At 49.0% G+C, this 26,164-nt stretch overlaps 1 protein-coding gene and 1 long non-coding RNA gene across 4 annotated transcripts; one reads left to right on the forward strand and one right to left on the reverse strand.

Annotated features, from left to right (window-relative positions):
- On the reverse strand, nucleotides 1-23,006 carry Sparc (secreted protein acidic and cysteine rich). Of its 2 annotated transcripts, none has more exons than XM_040748682.1 (10): nucleotides 22,847-23,006; nucleotides 13,512-13,581; nucleotides 11,360-11,431; nucleotides 10,689-10,776; nucleotides 9,421-9,542; nucleotides 6,966-7,086; nucleotides 4,601-4,734; nucleotides 3,955-4,103; nucleotides 1,669-1,817; nucleotides 1-1,084 (listed from the first exon to the last, which is right to left on the reverse strand). In XM_040748682.1, the coding sequence occupies exons 2-10, from the start codon at nucleotides 13,566-13,568 to the stop codon at nucleotides 1,056-1,058; spliced, it is 921 nt and encodes a 306-aa protein (XP_040604616.1). In that variant the 5' UTR covers nucleotides 13,569-13,581; nucleotides 22,847-23,006; the 3' UTR covers nucleotides 1-1,055. The 2 variants fall into 2 exon arrangements, with proteins under 2 accessions (XP_040604616.1, XP_012967223.1); XM_013111769.3 differs by having other exon boundaries at nucleotides 11,360-11,434.
- On the forward strand, nucleotides 21,340-25,910 carry LOC121141338. 2 transcript variants are annotated; one of them, XR_005878221.1, is made up of 3 exons: nucleotides 21,340-21,908; nucleotides 22,174-22,695; nucleotides 24,990-25,910. It is a non-coding gene; the product is annotated as an uncharacterized LOC121141338 (long non-coding RNA). The 2 variants fall into 2 exon arrangements; XR_005878220.1 differs by having other exon boundaries at nucleotides 21,340-22,695.
- Nucleotides 25,911-26,164: the final 254 nt, after the last annotated feature.

A 26,164-nucleotide genomic window follows, 5' to 3' on the forward strand; every position in this document is an offset into this window, starting at 1 on the left:
GCAGTTTCTACTTTTTATTTTGAAAGATTTGTCAAGCTCTTCACGTCTTTGTGAGAGTTTGCATGATTAATGAGAAGCAGCTTTTTCATGAAATGCTTGGAGGTGGTGAACAAATTCTTAGCCTGTGAGATCCGACCATTCCGTTGACTTGGAAGTTTCTCTTGATTAGTAGATGGTTGCCAGTGGGGTGGGGGTGGAGGCATGCTAGAAACTGTACGACAGCCATCTTGACATGACAATCAAACCAATTCCCCAGCTTCATTTTCTCTACAGTACAACTTTCTTTGTCTTCCTCTTGAGTCTCACTTTCCTAAAACAGTCTCCCAGTGCCCATAATCAGTAGGATATGAGAATCCTGTGTGATGTTCTGGTCCACCTATAGTCCCGTGGCTTGCCAAATTTGAACCAACAGCCAAACACAGAAAGAAACTGCCTGAAGAGTGGAGGAGATAGTGAGGTCTTGGGCTGCTGGGAGTCTGCACATGTGTATCACAGCTCTGGAATATTCTGTCAGTCGTTGACCTAGGCTACCATGACTATCTGGGTTCTGACTGGTGGACCCTCAGGTCTCAGAGCATCCTTGCCCAGATTTTGTATCCTGTGTCTGCCACTTCCCTTTGCGTACCTCCGAACCACCAGGGGAAGACCACAGGGAGCCCACACCCCAAAATGAAATCAGCACAGAGTCTGAACGAGAGAGTGTTAGAGTCAAGTGGAAAATAGGAATGAAAGCTAAAGACGCCTCATGCTCGTGTGCGGCAAGCTCGTGTGACTCCATTTCCAACACAGCCAGTGAGACACTGGGCAGTGCAGGGGACGAGGGAGCTGTGGATGGGCCACGCCCTGGAGTCGAGTTATGTGAGAAAATGCCATGACTTAGGTTATAGTATCCTTTTTTTTTCTTCTTTTAGCACCGTTAATGTATTCAGTTAAATCTATGTTAGCACCTTATCCCCAGGCAGAACAGCCAACCATCCAAACATTTTAAATGAGGGGGGAATGGAAGAGGCGATGTGGGAGAGAAAGAATCCAGGACTGCAGAAGGAGGTGTGAACTTAGATCACCAGGTCCTTGTTGATGTCCTCTGCAAAAGAAGAAGAGGCAGGGTTAAAAAAAGTCTCTGCCACGTAAAAGCAGAAGGGGGCTGGTTGGGAAGAGAAAGGGGGACAGTAGGAGGGGAGCAGGAGGGGGTAATGAGCCATGAAGATGATCAAAGTATACTATGTAGATGTTATGAAAATATCATAATGAAATCCATCATTGTGTATAATCACTACACCCTAATAAACAGAGAGGCAGGGTGTCCATCCTAGGGTCTGTTGGATTCCCTCCTGTCCCAGGACCAGGGGCCAGCAACCAGTCAAAGCCAGCGACCTTGATCTCCCTGACTCTAGCCTGTTTCCATCTCTTGAACTGACTGCCAAGTTGCACTTCCTGCTTCCTCTCTCCAGGCAGGCAGTTCCCAAAATAGCACTTATATGGAGTGAGGACTAATGCTTGGCGTTCAGGAAAGCGATCTTCGGGACACAAAGACAAAGAAAGCAGAGCAGAGTTAAACAGGCAAAGGAAACAGACAGGATAGACAAACACCAGACAGAGCCACCGGAGCGGAAGTGACAACATCCCATCCCTCAGGGATACTTCTTTGTTCTGAGCCCCAATACTTACGCTCCTTGATGCCAAAGCAGCCGGCCCACTCGTCCAGGGCAATGTACTTGTCGTTGTCTAAGTCACAGGTCTCGAAGAAGCGTGTGGTGCAGTGTTCCATGGGGATGAGGGGAGCGCGCAGCGGGGCCAGCTCAGTGTGGGACAGGTACCTGGTAGGGAAGAGTGGGGAGGGCTGTGAGCATGGGAGCCCCACAGCCCAGTATGGGAAGCCAGTGGTGGGAGCTCAGGGCTGGGACCCTGGCTTCACCACAGCTCTGCCATGGACCTGCGACGGGACCCACAGTGCCACATTAGCCCACTCTGAGCTTCAGTTCCTCCTCAGTCTGACAAGCGGAGGAATAGGCCGTTCCAGTTCTCAGTCTCAATGGCTTCGTTGTAAGGGTCATTGGCTGAGAGGGGTGGTAGGACATAGAAACAATATATTCAGCGCCTCAGTTATGGTAAGTCAAAATCTAGTGAGATCGCACTATAGGCTTTCAATATTCACACAGATGCAGTGCCCAGAAAAGGGTCTAAAAAGAGGCCTGTCAGTCTTGTAATAGGCTGGGTTGTAGCTCAGAAGTAGGGCGCCTGCCTGGGATCCCCCATTGAGACTTCACCAGTAAAGGGTTGGGGGACATGGTCAGTGGTAGAGGATTGGACTAGAATGCTCTGATAAGGGACTATGGTCTGAGGTGGCTCAGTGACAGCGTTCCTTCCTAGAATTCCTTAGTCGGAGGCTTGCCTGGTATGTTCCAGGCCCTGGGTTCTAGCCCTAATGCTAAAGATAATATGTGACCAACAAAAACTGGTGATGGCTCTGACTTCGGGGGTAGGGGTGGCTGAGCCAGGGCTGGCTGGACAGTCAGATGGGAATCTTCCCCCATCCTCTGTATACCACACAATGAATGACTGCAGGATTACCCTCTGGAGTCCCTCCCACTGTCCTCCCACTAAGACGCCAGAGCATGACCTTTTCTTCCTTTTCTTTTCTTTCTTCAGAATCCCAATTAATTATTTCTAGAACACTATTACCCACAAGGGACTTCAGGGGACACCATGACTCCAATGTTCTTCACAGCCTCCTGTTTACAAGAGGCATCACAGGGAATCTGAACCAGCCAGGACCCTCCTTCACTGTCCTGTGAGAAAACAGGCTCAGGCAGCTGAAAGACCAGGAGGAGACTGGAGCATTTTCCCAGTCATCCAGCCCTACCAATTCATCTAGAACTTTCTCTAGGCCACTTGGCTCATGGGATCTGGATGTCCCCTAGGACTCTCCCCTTCATGCCCCTGTGTCACTCAGTTGGATCCCAGCCACAGCAAGAGCTTGAGAGAGGAGCAGCTGAGAGCTTCCCAGAGCCTAGGAGAGCCAGGCACTGGGGGGAGGGGAGGAACGGTCGACCAGCATGGTGGGCAGTGTCCTGAAGCACAGCCGGACACAGAGGCAAGCATTGATCATTTCACAGAGGAGCCTTCCTGGCATGGTATCTCTCCCAGACATACTAGCAGGGTGGCCCTGCCTGTCCCCTTGAGTGACCACCTGTTTCTGACATTCAAAGCAAAGAACAGGACGGTTCCAGGAAGGATCAAATGAGTTACCTCTTTGGGAGCTAAACAGTGCCTCTTACTCTCTTAGCTGCAAAAGAAGGCCAGCAGTAGTGACAGCAGAGAGTGTGTGTGTGTGTGTGTGTGTGTGTGTGTGTCTGTGTGTGTGTCTGTGTGTGTGTCTGTGTGTTATACAGTGTCAACTCAGGTACTGCTCTTTGAACTCCCTGCAGTCTCCTTAATGCCCAGGTCACCACCCAAGTCAGGAACTTGCACCGGGGAAGCTGTTTAGGACCTTCTGGGCCAGGTGGGCTCAATGGAGCTAAACCTCAGGCTAGATCTGGGACAGGACCATTGGGATGGCTTCCCTATTCTGCTGAAGGACCAGGAGCAAGCACAAATGAGGCACGAGCATGGCTGCTGTGCCTTGGCCCTGGGTCGCATTGGAATCTGTTCCTAGACACTCTCTCTCTCTGCACACATAGGTCCCCTGCCCCTGCCTTCACAGGTGTAGGAACCATTCCTTGTACTGATGGATCCTGCTTCTGACGTTAGAGGGTCTCAGGGCTTTCTTCCTCCTGAGCCTTCATCTTTCCTCGGGATGCTTGTTCCATCAGCTCTAATCCTAAGCAGACCTTGGAGTCTTGGGCTGAGGAACAACAAAGGTTGCTGAGGGGCCTTATAGACTCATGTAGTACCCCTACCAACCTCAGTCCAGGCAAGAACTGAGCCTATGGTCCTGAGGACCCCAACTCTTACCCATCACTGGGGTGATGGTCCAGCTGGCCAAATTGCCAATGGACAGGGAAGATGTACATGTTGTAATTCTTCTCGAAGTCTCGGGCCAGCAGCTCCACAGGGTGATCTCCAGCCTCCAGGCGCTTCTCATTCTCATGGATCTTCTTCACCTGTAGGTGTGGAATCATCAGGTAACCAAGGGTCCAGGCCCCCTCCCATCTGTGACAAGAGGCCAGCCAAGGCCGTGTTCCATGGTGAGTGGAAGAGAGAGGCGCTGATGGGACCCAGTAACTTGTTCTTAGATGGAGAGGCCATAGTGCACCCTAACTCATGCCACCACTGCCTAAGGAAACTTAAGAAGGCTGAGAAATCAGTATGAGGTCTCTGCCATGGGGCTAAATATGTCCACTAAGGAGAAGGCTTGTTGACTCAGATAGAGAAGGGATAAATAGGGTTGTGCTTTGGATCTGTCTGCTACAGACAGTCTCAGAATCTCCAAAGGCTGCTGGAAGTTTGTGTCCTGGAATTCAGGGTGAAGGCACCCTGCAAAGTAGGGCATAGGCCACCTTGGGGCCTGGTTTTAGGAATTGGCCCTAGATCTTCATCATCAGGGTTCAGAGAAGTCAATAGCAGGCACACTGGTCCAAGCTGGGAGGAAGCCACTTACCCGCAGCTTCTGCTTCTCAGTGAGGAGGTTGTTGCCCTCATCTCTCTCGTACAAGGTGACCAGGACATTTTTGAGCCAGTCACGCATGCGCAGAGGGAACTCGGTCAGCTCAGAATCCAGGCAGGCGGGGATGTCTAGGACACAGAAGACAAGATTAGTCAACCTGGACCTGCCAAGGGGCAGACATACTACTAGCTGGCTACTCTCTCAGCTTTGTCCCACCCCACAGGCACTTCACTGGGCAACCTTGGCCATGGTGCCTCTGTCCCTCTGAGACAAACCCTTCACAACTTCATAAGAAGACTTCATGGGAAAGCTCAAGGACCTCACTGCTTGCCCGCTTGCGCCTGACCTGATGAGGCACACCACCACCCCAGATGCTCTTGCTTCTTTCTAGGTGATGGGCAGGGTGTGATCTCAGCAACTGGAGGCCAAACCCTAGATGGTATTTGAAACAACCTCTACCCATAGGTCCAACATAACAGCAGTGGGGAGGAGGCTCAAGAATGCACAACACCCAGAACCTTTTTAGGGCTCTTAACCCCAGAATGTCACACCTGGAGATTTCAGTCAAGCTCTCCTGTCACTGGACTTAGCAGTGCGCAAGAGAAGGCTCTTGCTTGCAGCCAGATTATCAGAACATCAGCCTGCATCCAGTTAGGATGGATACCTGGGGGATCTGGTGCGTGCTCTTCCATAGCTTTGAATCCAAAGAATGCCCCTTTGAGACTAGGACCACTGCCATTCTGGAGAGGAAAGCCCCACATGGAGCTGGACTGGGGAGATGGGTGGCCTCAGAGGCAGCAGCATCCACTTGCTAAGGGCTCCTTAGAACATGCCTCACCTCACAGCTCAAGTCTCCCCACCAACTTCCTCCACCCTGTCTGCTCTAAGGCTTTCTAATCTGTACCTTCCCTTCTATACTCCAGGCCCATCATTAAGAGCTCAGGGCTAACTCTTGGAACATTTGTTTCCTGCACTTACTTCCTTCAGCTGAAAACCTCAGGCAGGGGAGGGGCTCTCCTTTGTTTGACTTTAGTTCAGTTTGGCTTGCAGAGCTGGGGATGGGATCTAGGCCCTTGTGCATACTAGACAATAACTCTACCACCTAGCCATAGTCCCCGCCCATTGGGTAGGACATTCCCTATGTAGAACATGCTATAGATACACAGCTTATGCAGTCTCATAGGCAGTGGGTGTGGCTTGGGGGGATTCAGATGATAGGGAAACCCCAGAGCCAGCAGAATTTGCAGCTTGGGGGCTGGAGAGAGGGCTCTTCCAGGGGTCCTGAGTTCAATTCCCAGCAACCACATGGTAGCTTACAACCATTTGTAATGGGATCTGATGCCCTCTTCTGGAATGCATGAAGACAGAACACTCACGTGCATAAAATATGTGAACAGATAAATATATAAAAAAAGAATTTACAGCTTGGGTCACTAACAATGGGCCAGTCAGAGCTGCTGACATCCCTCTTCAAAATCCCTAGGCTTCTAAAGAAGGGGGATGAGGACTATGATGGAATAAGGAACTAAGGGTCTGTGCCAATACAGAGCAGCAGAAGAAAAGGACAGGTGTGCCCTATTTTTAAATGTATTTATTTATTTTGGTATAGATGTGTGCTTTTATTTAAATGTATTTATTTGGTATATATGCATGTGTACATGTGTGGAGGCCAGAGGTCAACCTCAGATGTCACACCTCAGGAGCCATCCGACTTATTTTTTGAGGCATGCTCTCTGTGGCCTGGTGCTCAATGACCAGGCTTGGAGGACTGGCCGGTGAGCCCCAGGGATCCTCCAGGTTCTACCTCCCCAGTTCTGGGAGTACAAGTGTGTGCTACTTTATCCACTGAGACATCTCCCCAGCTCCAGGCACTCCTCTATTTGAAAAAGCATTCAAATTGAAAGACATTTAAAATATTCTGTGGGACCAGGTCAAACACTGTTTTGGTTTTACTGTATTGAAGCAGGAAGGACTTGAGTTAGCCTTACAAAGGAACATCCTTGCCTGGCAGTGGTGGTACATGCTTTTAATCCCAGCACTCAAGCAGCAGAGGCAGGTGGCTCTCTGTGAGTTCAAGGCCAGCATGGTCTACAAAGCAAGTACCAGGACAACCAAGGCTACAGAGAAACCCTGACTTGAAAAAGAAAAGAAAAGAAAGCACTTCGTCAATCTTCTCTAAAACAAACTCCTATGATGGTTGTCTCTTCCCAGGAGATAAGACGGCCTGAATTCATTTTATGCATGGATGCACTGAAGCTCAGAGAGGGGATGAAATTTATCCAAGGTCACAGAGCTGGCATCAGTGAGATGATAGAGCTGTCTCCCCGAGAAGGAGGCTAGAAGATGTGAGGACACTCACACTTGCATGGCCCAATGTAGTCCAGGTGGAGCTTGTGACCCTTCTTGGTGCCCTCCAGGGTGCACTTGGTAGCAAAGAAGTGGCAGGAGGAGTCGAAGGTCTTGTTGTCATTGCTGCACACCTGTTAGCCAAGCACAGGGCACCTCTCCTTCAGTCCCATAGCCCGACCTGGTATCCCTGTCCTTTCCCATTTCAGAGATGTACACAGAAACCCAAACAATGAATAAAAACAGCCAAGTTCTCACACACACAGTGAATTAGAGATTGAGGAGCAGAAGCCCGCTGTGGTGTTTTGAAAGAAAATGGCCCACGTAGGCCCATACGGAGTGGCATTATGAGGAGGTATAGCCTTGTTGGAGGAAGTGGTCCTTGGGGACAGGCTTTGAGGTCTCAAATGCTCAAGCCATGCCCTGTGTGACAGTTTCTTCCCTCTGTGGATCAATATGCAGAACTCTCGGCTCCTTCTTCAGCACCATGTCAGTCTGCACACCACCGTGCTTTTTGGTAATGGACAAACCTCTGAAACTGTAAGCCAGCCCCAATTAAATGTTTTCCTTTATAAGAGTTACTGTGGCCGGGCGTTGGTAGCGCACACCTTTAATCCCAGCACTTGGGAGGCAGAGGCAGCCAGATCTCTGTGAGTTTGAGACCAGCCTGATCTACAAGAGCTAGTTTCAGGACAGCCTCCAAAAGCCATAGAGAAACCTTGTCTCGAAAAACCAAAAAAAAAAGTTACAGTGGTCATGATGTCCCTTCATAGCAATAGAACACTGACTAAGACAGTCACTCTAGATCCCACTGTTCCACCATAAGAGAGCTATGGATGATTCTGGAGCAGAAGCATATCCAAGTCAGGACCAAGACATGAAAGGTTCTTCAAGAACAGTGAAGAAATAGGGCTGTGGAAAAGACATGCGTACATGGACAAAAGTACACAGCAAGCCATTATCCTTTTGAAAGACACAGTGGGATAGGTGAGATGGCTCAGAGGTAAAGACAGCCAAGCCAGGCATGGTGGCACACATCTTTAATCCCAGCACTCAGGAGGTGGAGGCAGGTGGATCTCTGTGAGGTCAAGCCCAGCCTAGTCTACAAAACAAGTTCCAGGACAGCCAAGGCTACATAGAGAAACCCTGCATCAAAAAAACAAAAACAAAAAACTTGCCACCAAGCTTACTGAATTGAGTTTGATTCTAGGATCCACATGGTAGAAGAAAAGAACTGACTACTAACACAGACCATGCCATACACAGATGTGGCACACAGACAAACACAAACAAATAAGTGAAGGAAGGAAGAAAAGAAAGACTGTTACATAAGGCCGGTATGGCCTTGGCCTGGAGCTCAGCTGATGACCATTTCCTAGTTGACAAGGATGTTGACTGGACATGGGCTACTGGCAGAGGATGCTTTAGGCAGAGTACCCATGCTCCCAGTGGGAATCTACAATTGATCCACACTCAGCTATGGGATAAGTCCCTGGAGAAAACATTTTTGCAGTGCCAGACCTGAATATGTTGCGTGTGTTAGGTAAGTGTCTATCACTGATTTAAAGTCTTATTCCTTCATTCTTTTATTTTTATTTTTAAATTTGGTTTTTTGCTTGTTTGTTTGTTTGGTTTTTTGTTTTTTGAGGCAGGGTTTCTCTGTATAACAATCCTGGCTGTCCTGGAACTCACTCTGTAGACCAAACTGACCTCAAATGCACAGAGAACCACCTGCCTCTACCTCCCAAGTGCTGAGACTAAAGTTGTGCGCCAACACCGCCTGGCTACCTGGCATCCTTTAACAAATGCACAGCAACTCTAGTTCAGGATTCTCTCTCCCTTTTCAGTCATGAGGGGGCTAAGACTTAGAGATGCTCAGCACCTTCACTAAGATCTCACAGCCATCAAGTGATGGAGATGAGGTTGGCAGTCAACCTTCAAGCAGACCCTGGACCCCCATCTATGGGCACAATGCTTTGCTAACTACAGAGAATGCATTACAGGGCCAATGAGACGGCTTAACAAGTAAAGGCGCCTGTCACCAAGTCTGATGACCCAAGTTGGGATCCTAGACCTCACATGGTGGAAGAAGAAAACCAACCCTAGCAAGCCCTCTGACCCCTACATGCAAGATACACACACTCATACACACATTACAAATAAAATGTAAAAGAAAAAATAATAAAATTATGAGCAAGAGTGCATTCCATCTGAGATTATGTAGCACTTAGGGATTATGTTCAACACAGAGCCTGGAGCCTGGTGGTACGAGTAAATTCTTTGGCATTCTCCTCAGCGGCTAGAAGGGTGGGACTAAGCAGGCACTCAGCTATGACTCAGCTCCACTTTCCTGTTGTGGCTGGTCCTGTGGAGAGGACTTCTGAGAATGGAGCTGCTCTGCTAGGTCCTCCATGCCCCCAGATTGTTTATCACACAGTGTTTTTTAGGAACCAGGTCCCCGCTCTTACCTTCTCAAACTCCCCAATGGGAGCAGGGCAGCTGGTGGGGTCCTGGCACACACACATGGGGGTGTTGCTCTCGTCCAGCTCACACACCTTGCCGTGTTTGCAATGGTGATTCTGGCAGGGGTCTGGAGGACAGAACATAGTGTCAGCTCACCGGGATGGCACATCCTCTGGCACCATACAGGTGGGAGTTTGGGGTTGACAGCTTTTGACTGTACTGGACTCCCAACAGCAGAGTTTTGGACATCCCCAAACCCCTGTGCTCAGTCATGGAGTTTAGGGGAGCAGCTGGCTCAGTCTGGGTATTAGAGACTTGGTTCAAGATCTGGACCTCAGTCTGGGACTCAGAAACCTCAGATCCCCCAATAGTCAAACCAGATTCTCAGCTCTCTGCTGAGCAACCACAGTGCAGCATATCTGGATCCAAAGCACTTTCTAGAATGACTTGGAAGATTGAACTGTTGTCATGGATTCAGTGAGCTATAAAGTTCAATGGAATAGAATCAGGTGTCTACAAAGGAAAAGGAAGAACCCAGGCACATAGCAGACAATGGGCCCAGCTATTACAGGAAACAATGGCTGGGCATGGAAGAGGAAAAGGATATGACTCAAGACCCCATGCCGAAGCCCCTGGTTCCCCAGCTCTCTCCAAACACCCTTAACTGTCCCCTCAAGAAACTGAAGTGGGTGCTGGGGATTTGAACTTGGATCTTCATGCTTGTGCAGCACGTGATCTTACCCACTGAGCCATTTCTCTGGGGCCCTGCTTCAAAGGATTCAAACCTTGTTTGAAACTCTACTTCCAAAGTCCATGTCCTTGATCCATTAGACACTGACGTCAGTGGGTTGAAGCCTGGGGCCCTGAGTCACTCCCTCTCTACTCCAGGCATTAGAATTTACATCCTACAGGCTCTGTTTCCTTGGACCAAACGGAAATTGGAAGAACCAATCAGCTTTTCAGATGGGCTCCTGGGAGGAGTTTGAGTCCAGCTGAGGCCCCGGGAGAGTCTTGGTGACCAGATGTGACCATGACCTTTGTGGGAATGTGACACTCAACTGTGGACTTTCCTCTGCCCTTCACAGCTTGGATTGCCTGGCTATAAATAGATCTATCCCAGACTCCTCTGGCCTGAGGATTCCCAGCTGTCCCTCCACAGCTACCAGGACCCCACAAAGCATCTCCTTGGTCAGAAAACTTCCTGTGGCTATCCTTGGGCCTCCATGTAGGCAAGGGCAATCCAGATATGCCAAGTGACAGGGAAGAGACTTACTGTCAGCCACCACCTCCTCGACAGTTTCCTCAGCATCGTCTTCAAACTCTCCCATTTCCACCTGGACTGGGTTGGCACCCACGGGTACCTGGGCATGGAAGAGAAAGAATGAGGTCAGGGGTTCCCGCACCACCCCAGACCTAGGAGAGAGTTGCAGAGAAGGGGCCTGCATGAAGCCTCTGAAACCCATAAGAGATTGTGAGGGACACACAGGAGAAAAGTGGGCCCAGATCACAGTGTAAACGCTAGGGTGGAGAATTTAAGTGGAATCCTATATTTATTATTAGTTTGTTCGATTGACTATTCTATATTAAATATGTCAAGAGCCCTGAAATTCCATTAAGATAAAGCAGAGGCCGCCAAGATGTTAGGACAAAAGGCATACCAAGCCCTCTTAGCCTGCCAGGCCCAACTGTGTGGGTCCCTTGTTTCACCCCAGGGCAGACTGTGGGTAATAAGAGAGGAAATATGAAACACAAACACTTCTGGATCCTCCCGACTTCAGGGCTCAGCTGAAGGTTTGGGAAACAGTCAGGGGTGTCTGGGGTACTCAGGTTAGTATCTGACTATGGGCACACAAGGAGAGGATGTGTGTCCCGTTCTGGATGGGTCAAGGAAGGCACCCGGCAGAAGGGAGTCAGTGTGACCACCACACCACACCACATACGCACCCCTGTCTCCTCTGCCACGGTCTCCTCTGCCACGGTCTCCTCTGCCACTATTTCCTCAGCGGCTTCGGTCTGCTGCTGCAAAGGAAAACAGGGTTCGGAGAGTTGGTCAAGGCCAATGAATGCCAGCTTCCTCTCTGAAGTGTCACTGGCCGGGAACACAAGGCTGGGAACATTGAGATCTCAGGCTGGAGTACACAGCGCAACTCCATTCTCCTTCATTCCTTCCTTTTAAAAAAAGTCATTACATTTATTTCATTCGTATGTGTGAAGTGTATGTGCGGAATGGAGTGAGCACCCACGCCACAGTAAAATAACTTGTGGGAGTCGGGTCTCTCTTTCCACCATGTGGGTCCTGGGGATCGAACTCAGTCTGTCATCTCACTAGTCCCCTCTGTATTTCTTTTTTTTTAAGTATGGTATACTTCATGTATTATGTATTCATGTGTCCCCTGCACTGGGGCTGGGACAATCTTCTGTATATCATTCCAGTTTTAGTCGGTCCTACTGCTGAAACAAGCCCTCATTTCATTATTTCCTTTCATTTGGACAAGATCTCACTACAGAGCCCAGGCTGGCCTTGAACTTGCCAATTATGTTTTAGCCTTCTAAGAGCTGGAATCATGAGCTTGAGCTACCACGCTTGGCTCTTATATGCTTTCCACCAAATCATCTAGCCCATCCATTATTTTACTGACAGGAGTATTTCTGATAGTTAACTCTCGATGCAGCCTGAAAACTCCTTTAATTCACAGATGAGGGAACTGAGACCCAGACAGAATGAACACCTTCTGTGACTTCATTTTATTGTTATTAGAGAATTCCCTCCAGACATTTCAGACTCCAGGAGGAGCAGGTAGGGGTCCCTGATTGGCTGCAATCACTTCCATAATTAAAGGTAACCTCACCAAGTCTTCAGTCAGAATCTGCCGGCCTGATAAGTTTGGCCAGACAATGCCATCTGCACCCTAGTGAAGAGGGCAGAGAATGCCGGATTGAAAGGAGCTGTTGTTCCTAGACAGGCATGGTGGCACACATAACCTCCTATTGGGAGTTGGAGGCAAACCATATATAGTAAGACCCTAGAAGGGGTGGGGGCTAGGCCTCATGTGGCCAGACTGGCTTTCTTTGAATATGTTTCTTTTTTGTTCTGTCTTACTTTTTCATCCAACACATTCCTTGAGGCTGGAGTCATGGTCTTTTCTGGTTCATTCCATGACAACCTCTCCCTCTCCCAGCAAGCCTGCCCAGCTCCAGTCTTACTCTAAGATCTGATTGGGGCTGACCGTTCCCAAGCCTCCAACAGCCTCCGATATCGTGAACTCTGTCTGCATCTTCTCTGCTCCCAACAACTGAGCTGGGGTCAGTTACTTACAATCAAATAGCTTCCTGGACTCAGAAGCCAACCTGTTCCTTTCCCAGGGCCTAGGTTCTTCCCCAGCTCCCTTTCCTCCAGCAGGCCTTCATCCCTGCTGTTGATGGCCTCAGAGAAGTGGCCAGTTCCTGCTAAAGGGAACCGGAACTACTGTGCAAGCTCTGACCTGTGGGTTACAGAGAGCTCTCTTTTTGGGAACCTTCACCCAACAGTTCCCTCCCATTATTTCTCCTAACCTTGCTGACTTAGGAAAAAAATTCTTATAGATTTCTTTATTTTATTTTATGTGTATGAGAGTGTTGCCTACATATATATCTATATACGTTATGTATGCCTGGTACCCACAAGAGGTCAGGAGAGGGCATCAGAGCCCCTGGTCGTAAGCCACCATATGGGTGCTAAGGATTGAACTTGGGTTGGGTCCTCTCCAAGTGCTCTTAACCACTGCACCATCTCTCTAGACCCTATTTTTTGTTTAAAGACAGGATCTCATGTGGCCAAGGCTGCCCTCAAACTCACTATATAGCTGAAGATGACCTTAAACTCTGGATTCTTCTACCTTTACCTCCCAAATGCTAGAATTATAGGTTTGTTCCGTAAGGCTGGGTTTATGCTGTACTGGGGACTGAACCCAGGACTTTGTGCATGAATGCTAAGCAAGCACTCTACAAACTGAGCCACATCCCAGCCCTGCTGTCTCCTCGAGCAACCAGAGCATGTTCAGAAACTGGGGAGAAAGTGGAATGAGTTAGGACTCAGACAACATCTTCGGGTACTTACAGGGGCTGCCAAGGCCCTCCCGGCCAGGCAAATGAGAAAGAAGATCCAGGCCCTCATGGTGCTGGGAGCCCTGCAGGGAGAAGAGAATATGTATGGGTCAGCAAGGGAGATTTCCTCCTGAGGTCCTAAGAGGTGAAAAGTGATTTAGATTGGAATGTTAACCAAGACTATGTTAACCTCTTGGCAGTTAAAAGGAAGCTTCGCTAGACAGTGGTGGCACATGCCTTTAATCCCAGCACTCAGGAGGCAGAGGCAGGGATCTCTGTGAGTTTGAGACCAGCCTGGTCTACAAGAGTTAGTTCCAGAACAGTCTCCAAAGCCACAGAGAAACCCTGTCTCAAGAAAAAGAAAGAAAGAAAGAAAGAAAACGAAGCCTCATTTACAGCTAAGATGAACTTTGTACCGCCAACACCCATTGTCCAACTTCTTAATGCAAAAAGCAGACCTGGTCTGGGGCCACCAAGGGAAGCTAACTATGCAGCTGCCAGTGAATGGAATTGGTTTGTTTGCTTCCTGGCTCTTCCCACCTCCCAGTTTCCTTCTATTGAGGATAAAGGTACAGAGTTGTTTTTTTTTTTCTTCTATTTATGGTCATGAGATGAAGTTTCCATTCTAAGTACACTGATTTCAGTTTGTTTTTGAAGTGATTGAACAAAGATGACAGGCTAAAAGGTCAAGTTTGGGCTCTTTGATCCCTCTTGTTTTAAGACTCTTCCCCTTTTCCTCAAGCTCTCCATCCTCCCTCCCTCCTCTCCCCTTTCCTTTTACTCCCTCACCCCCCCTTCTTCCTCCTCCCTCCTCCCTTTCCTCTTCCCCTCCACACTCCCTCCTCTGCATTGGGAGGACTCAAGGGACTCAGAGACAATGAGATACCCTTGAAAACAAAGCCCAGTGCTCTGGGGTGGTGGAAACCTGAGGTCTCATTTTCTCCACTCTGTCCAGAGGGACAGCATTCTTTGGATCCTCCAGGAAAGTCACCCAGTTGTGTCCCTGTGTTAAGCTAAGATCTAGAAAGTCCCCTTGGTCACTGCTCTGACACAGCTTTCCCAATGCTAAACTCTGAACTCTCACATTCCAGCCTAGAAGGGGCCTTGGAGCAGACTTCATCTGATGACTCAGACACCTGTGATGGGGACATCTGACTCCATGGGCTAACCAGATGGGCTTCTGTTACCAAATGGATCTAGAAAGTTCTTCCTAAATCTTCTCCTTCAAGCTTGTGGTTTATTCTGTCTCTTCTACAGACACACAAAGCAAGCCTGCTCTCTCTGCCCCTCAAGGGCTTTCAAAGGAACAATAGAGATACCTTCCTTATCTGGTTTCCCAAGAGTTCCCTATCAGCCTCACCAATTCTAGCTTCTTCTAAGACATTTTCTTTCTTTTCTTTATTTTTTTTATTTTACAAGATAGAGTTTCCCTGTAGCTTTGCAGGCTGTCCTAAAACTCAGTCTGGAGACCAGGCTGGCCTTGAACTCATGGAGATCTACCTGCCTCTGTCTCCTGAGAGCTGGGATTAAAGGCATTTTCAGTTGGGAAATCTCAGTGCCGGGAGATGCCTTGGCAGCATGAGCAGAGTACTAAGCTGGAAAGGGCCTCACCCCCTAATTCATGGTGTGGGCATAAAGTAAAACTATAAAGAAGTCAGTGAATTGATTTGGAAACTTGTTATTGCTTCAGGACAGCTCTGCCTGGAAGAAGGGTCTAGCCTTCCTTTTTTAGTCAGTTTCTAGAACATTCTTTCCCCTCTCACAGTTGTTCACTTGTTTCCCTTCTTGGTTCTCCATTTGGAAAACACGAGTTCAGCATCCTCTGCGTGTGGCTTTGGGCAGATGGAACAGGAGAGAGGGCATCAATGAGGGACTTGTCTAAGGTTGTTTAAAATGGAAAGATCAAAGTGGGGCTGGCAACAGGAGCCCACACGTCACCCAGTCCAAGCTTCACCAGCAGAGAAGTCAAATCACTGGAGAAGTAACCAGGCTAGGACCAGACACATCATAACTTTCAGGTTAGAGAGTTAGAGAGACATTCCTGAGTCTGGGTGCCTCGTCTGCGCAGAAGGAGAAGGAGGGGATCTTGGGACCCAGAGACTGTCCTGCCTCCATCATCCTGCACCCTCGCTCTGCCCTATTTCAGGACCTAAATCCTGGAGTGGTTCATGGCCTTAAGGCCATAGGCTGGGTGAGAGTGGGGAGAAAACCGACATATAAACTCTCACATCTTAGTTCTGGCTGGCGCTGCTTCACCAACCCGAGTCCTCTTCCTCTAGATGTTAGGGTAAGCAGATGGGGCGCCCATTAACTATCCTGGATGAAGAGCTACATTCCCTGCTTGCCCATGAGACACATCTCTGAGGTTCTATAATATAGCTCTGACCATAGAGGCTGGGTCCACCCTTCAAAGCTAGCTAGAGGCACAACCGTCACCCCAGCCAAGGGTTAAGACTCTATAGTCAGTAAGAAACAGCCATGACTTTTCACACTCAAACCTAGGTCCAGCATGCTGGGGAACACACAAATAACTTCAGAGTCTTCACAAGCCAGCTTTCTGAGGAGGGCCTGGGGCGGACCTTTCTGCCACGTAGTACAGAGGAGAAGAATGCAGTCTAGAAAGGAAGACCTGTGCCCTCACCAGCAGCCCAGCATATGAGTGACAGGTATCAGCATGGTCTCTCAACTCTGTGTGATATTTCCCTTGGCAGCCACCTGCTCCTGGGACGGTCATCAGGATGGTGCCCACTTGGGCCAAAATGGCCTGAGATGTAGGCAGGAACAATGCCCTGGGCAGGGGAGGAAGTGGAGGTGTATTTCCCTTGGCTTGATGATCACCAAATGTAGAAACCCCTGGATGGCACTCTGGCGCCCCCTCCCCCTGTTCTGCACATTGGGTCCCTTTCTTCTGCTTTTATTTGTTCTGGAGAGAGCCGACCACTCAGCCCCGGCTGCCAGCAGGACCCGAAGCAGAGGTCACTTGTCTAGCTCTTTGGATGGAAGAGTTGAGATGGAAAAGTACAGCTCACTTCCCTTCAAACCTAACGGAGCTCCTGGGAGCTCTCTGAGGACAGGGAGACGCCACTGAGTATAAAAGCCCAGAGGCAATCTAAGAACTGTGGGCCTTTAGACAGTGTGACTCAGAACCACAGACTCAGAAAACTTCCTAAGGGCCTCAGGGAGTTAGGCTGGCCTTGAACTTGATCTGTAGCCAAAGATGGTCTCAAATGCCAGATCCTTCCACCTCCTCCCAAACGCTGGGATTACCGGCCTGAATCACCACACCCAGTTTGGTTGCTCTGGGGTTTTTGGTGTGAGGGGGGCTGTTTTGTTTTTTTTTGAGACAAGGTCTCACAATGTAGCCAAAGCTGGTCTCAAATTTGTGATCTTCCTGCCTCTGCTTCCTGAGTGTTGGGCGCCACCAGGCGGGGCCCCAGGGGTGCCTGAACCTTGAAATGCGGCCGGTGTGAAGGCCTTGTTGAAAAAGCCTGCTCCAGAACGGCCCAGAGCTTTCGCTGGATCATGTGACTATGTCCGTGCATGCAATTATAAACAAACAAAAATGGGGATTTGGAGAGGGGGAGTTCAGTTGGTAAGTGTTTGCTATGGCAAGCATGAAGACCTGAGTTCAGATCCCTGCATTCATGTAAAATCTGGGCATGGCAGCACATGCCTGTAACCCCAGCACTAGGGAGAGGCAGAAACAGGAGGAATCTGGGGGCTTGCTGACCAGCCAGGCCAGCTGAATCAGTAAGATACAGGCCAGTGTGAGACCCTGTCTCAAAAACAAAGTGGACAGAACTGAGAAACAACAGCTAAGGCTGACCTCTGGCTTCTACAAGCACAAGCACATACACACAAGTGCACACATACACATCTACACGGTGGGGGGGGATAGGAGTGGAATCGGAGTCTGAGGGCACTGTATACTCCAACCCCCTAAGCCACCTTGAAATAGTTTAGGTTCCCCTAGAAACAGCCAGGCAAGGAAGCCCCTAAGGTCTTTGTCTGTTCTGAACTCCTGAGTTAGCTCAGCAGATTTTGGAATGCTGCTTTTCCTCACTTGCACCAGATTCCTTGTTTTTATGTCTATTTCTTGTTAGATGGGAAGAAGTTATGGGAAGCAGTTAGGGTATTACAGATGTTAAAACCTAGAATTGGTTCTGGCAGCTCAGAGGAGGCTCCAGAGTTTGTGGCTGGACACAGCCCTGCTGAAATTCCACAGAGTCTCCTAAAATGCCACGTTTCACTTTGTCTAGACCAGGCTGGAGGAATTCCTGCTGCCTCTGCACCCTCCAGACCATGTGACTGGGTCCTGCTGGCAGCCCAGGCCGAGTTTTCAATTCTCTCCAGAACAAATAAAGGCAAAAGGAAGGGACTCAATGTACAGCCATCTCTGTTGCATCAGGGGTAACCACATCAAAGTATCTAAGATGTAACATCTGGAAAGGACTAAGGGATTCTAAAGGCAGCAGATAAGTGGCATACCAATCTCCCCATACTCCTCCTGTGTACGTGGCAGACATTACTAATCAATCATACAATCTTTTGCCCTCCAAGTCTGGAGTGGCATGAGAATTTTGATAGCCACTACTAGTAGCTTGCCACCGTGGGCCACGTGACAGTTCTTTATCATGCCTCTACTTTTAGACTCATGGCTTAGAGAGAGAAAATATCTCATTCAAATTCCTAGGGCAAGGTGGCTTCTGAGGCAAAAATTTGGAAATATCTAAACTTTTTGTGATTGTTTTGTTCCACTGATGTCTGAGATCCTAGTGCCACAAGTAGGACAAATGATCCAAAGAGATCCTTTAACCCAGGATTTTATGTCCAGTGTCTGAAAGGACCAAGTGACTATCTCTGTTCATAGCTTCCCTAGTAGATATCTCTGGCCTGGCAGGCGAAAGCAGAGTTGATTTGCTGCCCAACACATCTCTGGCCAAGGCGGTGGCTGTTCTTTAAAAATGCTTCTGTTAAGTCACCATTCCCTGGCCCTGGTCCTGACCCTATGCAATCCAGATGTCCCTAGAGTCACAGGAGAGGCCAAGGGAGCCGGGATCCACACACTACACTATAGGGGAAAGGTAGCTTTCTTGATCCCCAGGGATGGCTGGAAGCTGGTGCCAGCCTCCCCTTCTAAGTTAAAGGCTAAGTAGAGGCCAGTGGAAGCAACTAAGAAACCACTTATAAGCCACATTTGCTGGGCCTTGGACCTAATGACCAAGTCACTTGGGCCAGAGCAGGCCACCGTAGAACAACGAAAGGAGGGAGGAATTGCTCTTAATTATGTATTATGCATGATTTAGGGTCTACAGAGCACGGTTAGCTCCAAACTGACCAGAACCTGACAAGGTTCCAAAGAACTGGAGGCTGGACTCAGTCACCAACCTGTTGTATAACCTCAAGTGAGTTACTTTCCCTTTCTGTGTTTCAACTTTTGTATCTTAGAAATAAAGGGGGCACTTGTGTGCCCCCCTCTGTGTGTGTGTGTCTGTGTGAGGGGGGAGAGGGGAGAAGGGAGAGAGAGAGGGGGTGTCTTTTTCATGACTGACAGTCCATTTGACAGCATGTGCCTTTGCATCCTTGACGGTGTGTCTGTAATAAGTGACAAATGGCCTGACTTGGCAGCTGCTGACAGGTGAGGATCAGGGTTTTCATACTCACAAGATATACCTTGGGAGGGGCATGGTGGCTAGAGAACTGACTCGGCCATTACAAACACTTACTGCTCTGTGGAAGACCCGCGTTCAGTTCCCAGCACCCGTATCAGGCAGCTCACAGCCACTTCTAACTCTAGATCTGGGGATTTAGGTCCTTCCTCCTGGCCTCTGAAGGCACCCACGGGCACTGTGCTTACATACACACATTATGTGAATGTATGGCCACACATTTATTCATATAAATAAAAATAAGTATTTTCTTAAAGATGTACTTAGAGAATCTCTCTCCCTGTGTGGTTGGTGTATGTGTGTGAGAGTGTACATGAGTGTGTGTGTGTGTGTGTGTGTGTGTGTGTGTGTAAGTGAGAATATCACTCAGGGAGAAGAATGTGAGGATATGACTGCATTCTGCACTTATTTTTAGCCATTAAAGTCAGTATCTACATATTTAAACTCTGTGCCCCATGTGTTTACCTGTTTATCTCCCCAGACTCATCTGCCAGCCCAAAAGGCCTCGACAGGCAAGCATTCTTTGCCTCACAGCCTCTGCTATTTAAAGCTTTTTTTTTTTTTTTTTTTTTTTTTTGGTTCTTCAAGACAGGGCTTCTCATGTAGCTCTGGCTGTCCTGGAACTTGCTCTGTAGACCAGGCTGGCCTCAAAACTTAGATATCCACCTGCCTCTGCCTCCAGTGTGCTGGGATTAAAGGTATGCGCCACCAACACCTGACTGAAGCCTATTTTCAGCATGGAAAGCTGCAGCTGGAACTGGAAAGCCCAACTATGCACTGGGCTGCAGAGCCCACAGCTGGATGAGGATCTGTACAAAGCGGGTTCCACCCGAGCCTTCTTTCTTGTTCCTCTCCTAAGACAAGAAAGGAGGCTGCTATTAAACATGCAGGGTGCTGCTCCTCCCAAGGCATTCAGGGCCTGGGACTGGGTTCAGGGGATATGGAGCGCAGATCCTCCCAGCCTGACAGATTGGGAAACTGCGGCTAAGTAGCATCTTTCCCAATGTCACATTGGATTGTAACCCATGCTTCTGGTCAATGCCCACCTTTTCTTTTCTTCTCTTTTCTCTTCTTCTCTACCTTCCTTCCTTCCTTCCTTTCTTTCCTGTATGCAACGTGTGTGTGTGTGTGTGTGTGTGTGTGTGTGTGTGTGTGTGTGTGTGTGTAGAACTCACTTATATAGACCAGGCTGGCCACTACCTCACAGAGATCCTGCCTCTATCTCTTAGTGCTGAGATTAAACGCTTGTGCCACCATGCCCACCTACTTTATTTTTTTGAGTCAGGGTCTCTCACAGACTGGCCAGTGAGCTCTAGGAATCTGCTTGTCTCCACCTCCCCAGTGTTGGGATTACAGACAGGCATCCACCACATCTGGCTCCCCATGTGGGGGCTGAGGATCAACACGCAGGCCCTCAGGCTTACCCAGCAAGCACTTCAGACTTAGTCCTGGTCCCAGCCCAAATCGCCAGACTTTCTGTAGTGGAGGGCTCACTGATCTTTTGACAAGACAACCCCAAATTGAAATGAATTTAAACAATGTATTTTTAAATATTCCTATCAGCACTATTACTAAGACGTCGCTGGACCACAAATGTTGGAGTTGCCAGAAGAAACGGGGCTTTGAATAATCCTATCTGTGCTAAAAGTCTATGGGCTAGGAGCGAGGGAGATATGTAAAGCGCTTCCCAGCGCGAGCTTTAGCCCCTTCCATCCAGGACTCTCTGCTAGAGACTGCGGTTACTGCCCGAAATAGGGAGGAAGCCAGAGCTCAGGAAGAAGACAAGATTAGTTCAAGGTCAAACAACACCTCTGAGCACAGATCCAACCTCCTTATCCTGCAAAGGGCCGCTCTAGAGGCGTATTACAGTCCTGGGGGCCCTGGGACGTGGGAGATGGGGACAGGGCAGGAATCTGCTGCCGTCCTTGATTTGGGGTGGGGATGGGGTGGGGTGGTGGTGGCGTGGGGGGACTGGAACCTGAAGGTCCCTGAACGTTCCCAGAGTCCCCTCCCGTCCAGTAGGCAGAGACCCTAGGGGGAAAAAAAAGGTTACCGTGGCAACTCGCATTCCTCTCCCACTGAGTCACTGGGGAGAAGAGCCTCTTAGTGGGTGGGGCTTGGAGAAAGTTTCAAAAGCTGACTCCTTCTCAGAGCCGTCCCCCTTCTCCCTTCCCTCCCACCCTCCCCCCTCCCCCCAGTGCGGCCCTGTCGATGTGGCAGCTGATGGTTGAGTTAACTCTCTCCTCCCCCAGCCACTCCTTTCTGGCTTAATCCTTGGCAAATTCAAATTTGTTTCAATTCTCTGCATCACACCCTTGCACCGTTTTGGGTGTCTGGTATCTGTCTGGGAAGATCTTGAGCCTGAAAGCTGTGGACAGGCATCATCTCTTACACACACACACACACACACACACACACACACACACACACACACACACACACCACACCACTACAGTATGCACACATTTTTCAGGAACTTCCAGAGACGCCCTGAAACTATTCAAAATCCAGTTCATAGGCTCAATTAGTGATCTGGCTTGGAAAGTCTTATGGAAATTCAGGTGCTCCAAGGACTAACCCTCTTCCTTAGGACAGGAAGGCTAAGCCCGAGAGAGATCTTCCACAAACTGCCTAAAGCCTGCCACTCCACGTAGGGTCTACATCTTACTTGACTACCTGCATGGATCATTCAAGAAACGTAACGTAGAGGACTGCCGGTGGAGACACTCTCTCCCCTGCGGGTATGCTCTCTGTCCCTGGGGAAGATGCCTGATGCTTGTTCCCTTTTAGTGAGACTTATCTCCGTCACCTTGGGTGTCCCGCACAGGAAGTAGTTCACAGACCATCTAGGAGCAGACAAGCATCCCACAGGCTGGTCCAAGTCTTGGGAGGGTTCGGCAGTGAGGTCTGAAAGGTGTCCTGGGGCCCAAACCCCGTATGTTCCCTCTTCCAATCACCTCACTCCCTAAGTCTGGATTCTATCAGTTGTTGTTTTTTTTTTTTCAGATGTCTAGGTACAGTAAAAGCGACTGTTGGTGGGTTCCTGTGATGACCAGCTCTCAGAATTAGGATGGGAACAATGGCAATCCCAGGCTGGTGGAGACAATAGCATCGCAGGCTGACTGAGCTGACTGCCGCCACTGGGTGATGTGGGGGTGGACAGAGACTCCAGGGACCTGAGCCGTCCCGGAGGGACTGATGGAAGTGAACAGCTCGCCTTTGCTATTCACAGACGGGCTTATCCTTCTTGCAACGTCCCATTTGGACAACTGAGCTCTGACCCAGAACTAGCTGTCTGCTCTTCTGGAACAGAGAGCCAGACCCAGCAGGATGCAGCCAGACTCTCCGGGTTGGCCATTGTGATGGGCAAATGAGGATCAGATTCCCAGAAAAGGAGACAACTGCCACCGAGGGGTGACAGAGGACAGAGCAGCAGCCTCTGCCACGGGAGAACATTCAGAGAGACAGTGCTCCCCCCGCAAGATCACGGCTATTTTCTACAGAGCTCCAGAAACAGCAAGTTCTCCCGTGAGTGAGCAACAGGCTTCCCGCCTGTGCCCTGAAGGGGAACCTCCTTTCAGCTTACCTCCTAGACCACCTCCACCCCCACCCCAGGCTAGTCAAGGGTGAAAGGGCAGAGGGACTAACGCAGCTTACAGAAGGACAGGGTGGTGCATACCTCGGCGCAGGATGGCAGGCAGGCAGGCAGGCGGCAGAACAGTTCTGGCGGTCTGAAGGGCTGCAGGAATGTGGCGAGGTTAAGAGACAAGCAGCAGGAAGCCACTTGGAGCTCTGGGCAGGGTCTGTCTCACCCTCCGCCTCCACCCTAAGGCCCTCCTCCTCTTCTGTCTCCTCCTTCCCCTGGCCTGCTTCCCCCTTCTCCCCAGAACCAAAGTTAACTGTCTTTTCTTTCTTCCTTCCTTGCCTTGTGGCAGGCTGTGCTACCCAGACACCCTGGCCCCCACCAGCCTCATCTGTTCTGGGGCTGCTGCCTAAATAGACATGAGGGTCAGGGCTGGAACAGCCGCAGGAGTCACCTAAGAACAGCCATGGTGTTGTTCAGAGTGAGGCCAACTGAGGCCCTAGGCCTAAAGTGTCCAAGGCATTACCCAAGAGTCTCAGAGGAACAGCTAAAACCAGCTTTGTAGCCAGCTAGTGAACTTGACTGAACCCTCCTGTGGACTTAGGCAGAGCAATTGGAGGAGTGGGGGAGTTGTGACAAAAACAAGCACAGGATTTTCCCAGTTCCAATAAAACAAGCTGCCACAGGTGACGTTGGCTGGCGGCATCATCCTTGATGATGAGTGAGGTCTTAGTCTAAAAAGTTCCCTCTAGCTCTCGTGGCACCAACCACAGATAAATGAGGCATTGGTACTTAGCTGGGAAGCTGGCCTCATCCGGCACCTGATAAACACAGAGAGCAATAATATTGATAGATCAGAAACAATAGCCAGGGTGGGTGGGGAACCCATCATTGACATTTAGGTGTTGTTTTTGGACAAGGTCTCATGTAGCCTAGGCTGATCATTTATTCACCATGTAGCTGAGGATAACTGTGAACTTATGATCTCCCTGTCTCTACTTCCTGAATGCCAGGATTACAGATGTGTACCATCATGACTAGTTTATATGGTGTTGGGGATTGAATCCAGGGATTGATGCATGCAAGCAAGCACTCAACCAATTAAGCTACATTTCCAGCTTGATTTAGATGCTGCTAAGAGAGCATTTTAATAACAAGGGCACTGACCCGTGCAGGGCAAACAGCTTCTACACACCTGACCAGAAGTGGCCCAAGAAAGCTGAATCTATCATTTCAGCGCAGTTCTTCTTCTAGGAACATGAACTCCACCATCCACGTGGCAGTTCTTGACTGAGTATGTTGTGCCTGCCTACTTCCAGAGTGGCAGCATGGATGTTGCAGGAGCTTTGGGTGTGGCTAAAAGGATGTAGCTCACGCGCAGAATCACATCCTCAGTGATGGAGATCCTAAGGCTTCTCCCAGAGGTCAGACTGGCAGAACCTTCCTGAAAGTGTAGACACTGAAGCAGCCATTAGACCTGGATAATGTGGAATTGGAGATGGCAGGGAACAGTCTAAGGATAAACTTCTACACCCCAGGGCCTCTGCCTTTTTTGCCATGTCCTCACCACACTCCTCCTGGCCTGCTTGGCCCAGCCAAAGTAGCTTGCCCTCAGCTCATCGGGTACCAAAGCCATCACTATCCCCTGTTCTTTGGTCCTCACTCTTTTCTCTTCGAGACATCTGTCCACGGGATTTTCCTGAGCCTGGACTCTATTCTAATGTCACCTCCTTAAAGAGGCCCTTCTTGACCACTCAACTGTCTCCTTGCCTCTCTCATAGGAGGATAGATACCCTTAACATAATTTCCCTTCCTTTTCATGTCTGTCACTATCTGTCATCATGTACTTCCCCTTCTCTTGACAGCAGTCCAGGAAAACAGGGGCCTCATTATTCCAGTCAGTCTGAAGGGTTTTAGTTAGCTAGTTTTTTTTAAAGACTTTATTTATTTATTTATTTATTATGTATACAGTATTCAGCCTGCATGTATGCTTGAAATCCAGAAGAGGTCACCAGATCTCATTATAGATGGTTGTGAGCCATCATCTATCGGAACCTCTGGAAGAACAGTTCAGAGGTTTTAACCTCTGAACCACCTCTCCAGCACACAAGTTTTGTTTTGTTTTTAATAAATGAATAGCCTTCCACTACTTCACCTGACAAAAACAGAAGGGAGTCTTTCTTGGAGTTCTAGCCTGGGAAAGAGATCCTCTGGGCATTTTTTTTTTTTTTTTTTACAGAGAAGAGCCATGGCTTCCTTCGGGTTCTCCAAAGTGTCTGTGAAGAATCTTAAGAAGACCTTTTGATGTATAAGGCCCCAAGTCTTCTCCTTAACCCAATAGGCAGGAGCTTCAGGCCACCAAATTTAGGGTGCCAGTAGACTCCCCAGACATCTGATTTGCCCTTAGGACAGATGTCTATTTTCATGGGATTGGTTGCTATAGCTCTAGGCATCATAGCATCTAAAATTAACTGCAGCCTTGTGTCTCAGTTTGGTAAATCCAAGCAAAAGGAACTCCACCTGGTATCAGCTTTGGGTTTCCACTTAGCCTTGGATGAAAATGTTGGAAACCTGTTTGGGACCAGGGGTTGGGATAGAGTATGTGGGAATGCTACTCAAGGCCCCTGGGAGGACAGAGAACTAGAATCTAGACTAGCCACGTGGCTCAGCAAGTCAAGTTGTTTGTCACCAAGCCTGACAACCTGAGACCCATCCCCACAGCCCACATAGTGGAAGGAAGGAATCTACTCATATGAGTTGTCCTCTACCCATCACTCACTCACCCAGTGTGGTGTGTTCACCCCATCCCAGCACACCCAACACCACTCAAATGAATAAATAAGAAATAAAAAGAGAAAGTGATAGAATTCCAGGGAGGATTTGCATTTAGCATTAAAGAATGCTGGGTCACAGGAGCCCTGCAGCAAGGATTACCCTGATCAAGACAGAATTATGGGGGCTGGGTCTCCTGCCTCACCCAGTGCTTCATGGGAAAGGAAGGAAGTATAGGAGGCCTGGTTGAGCTCCCCCTCTGCCACTAAGTCTCCATTAATGTTGCAACACCTCAAAACCCTTAATATACAAAGTAAATTTGTGCTCATTCCCAGTCTGAACTATATTTTTTTCCCATTTGTGAACTGGAATAGACGGTTGAATAACATTTCTTTTTGTGTCTGTGTGGTTTTTCCATACAGGGTTTCTTTGTATAGCTCTGTCTGTCCTGGAACTCACTCTCTAGACCAGACTGGCCTTGAACTCAGAGATCTGCCTGCCTCTGCCTCCAGAGTGCTGGAATTAAAGGAGTGTGCCACTATGGCCCGGCTTTGAATAGTATTTCTTAAACACTTATTTTGGACCAAGTTTTTTTGCATAGATTTTCTGATCACCCTTACAAAGCAGGATGTGTGTGTTGTA

This window comes from Mesocricetus auratus, unplaced genomic scaffold (assembly GCF_017639785.1).
Source record: "Mesocricetus auratus isolate SY011 unplaced genomic scaffold, BCM_Maur_2.0 Super-Scaffold_100007, whole genome shotgun sequence".
NCBI lineage: Eukaryota > Metazoa > Chordata > Mammalia > Rodentia > Cricetidae > Mesocricetus > Mesocricetus auratus.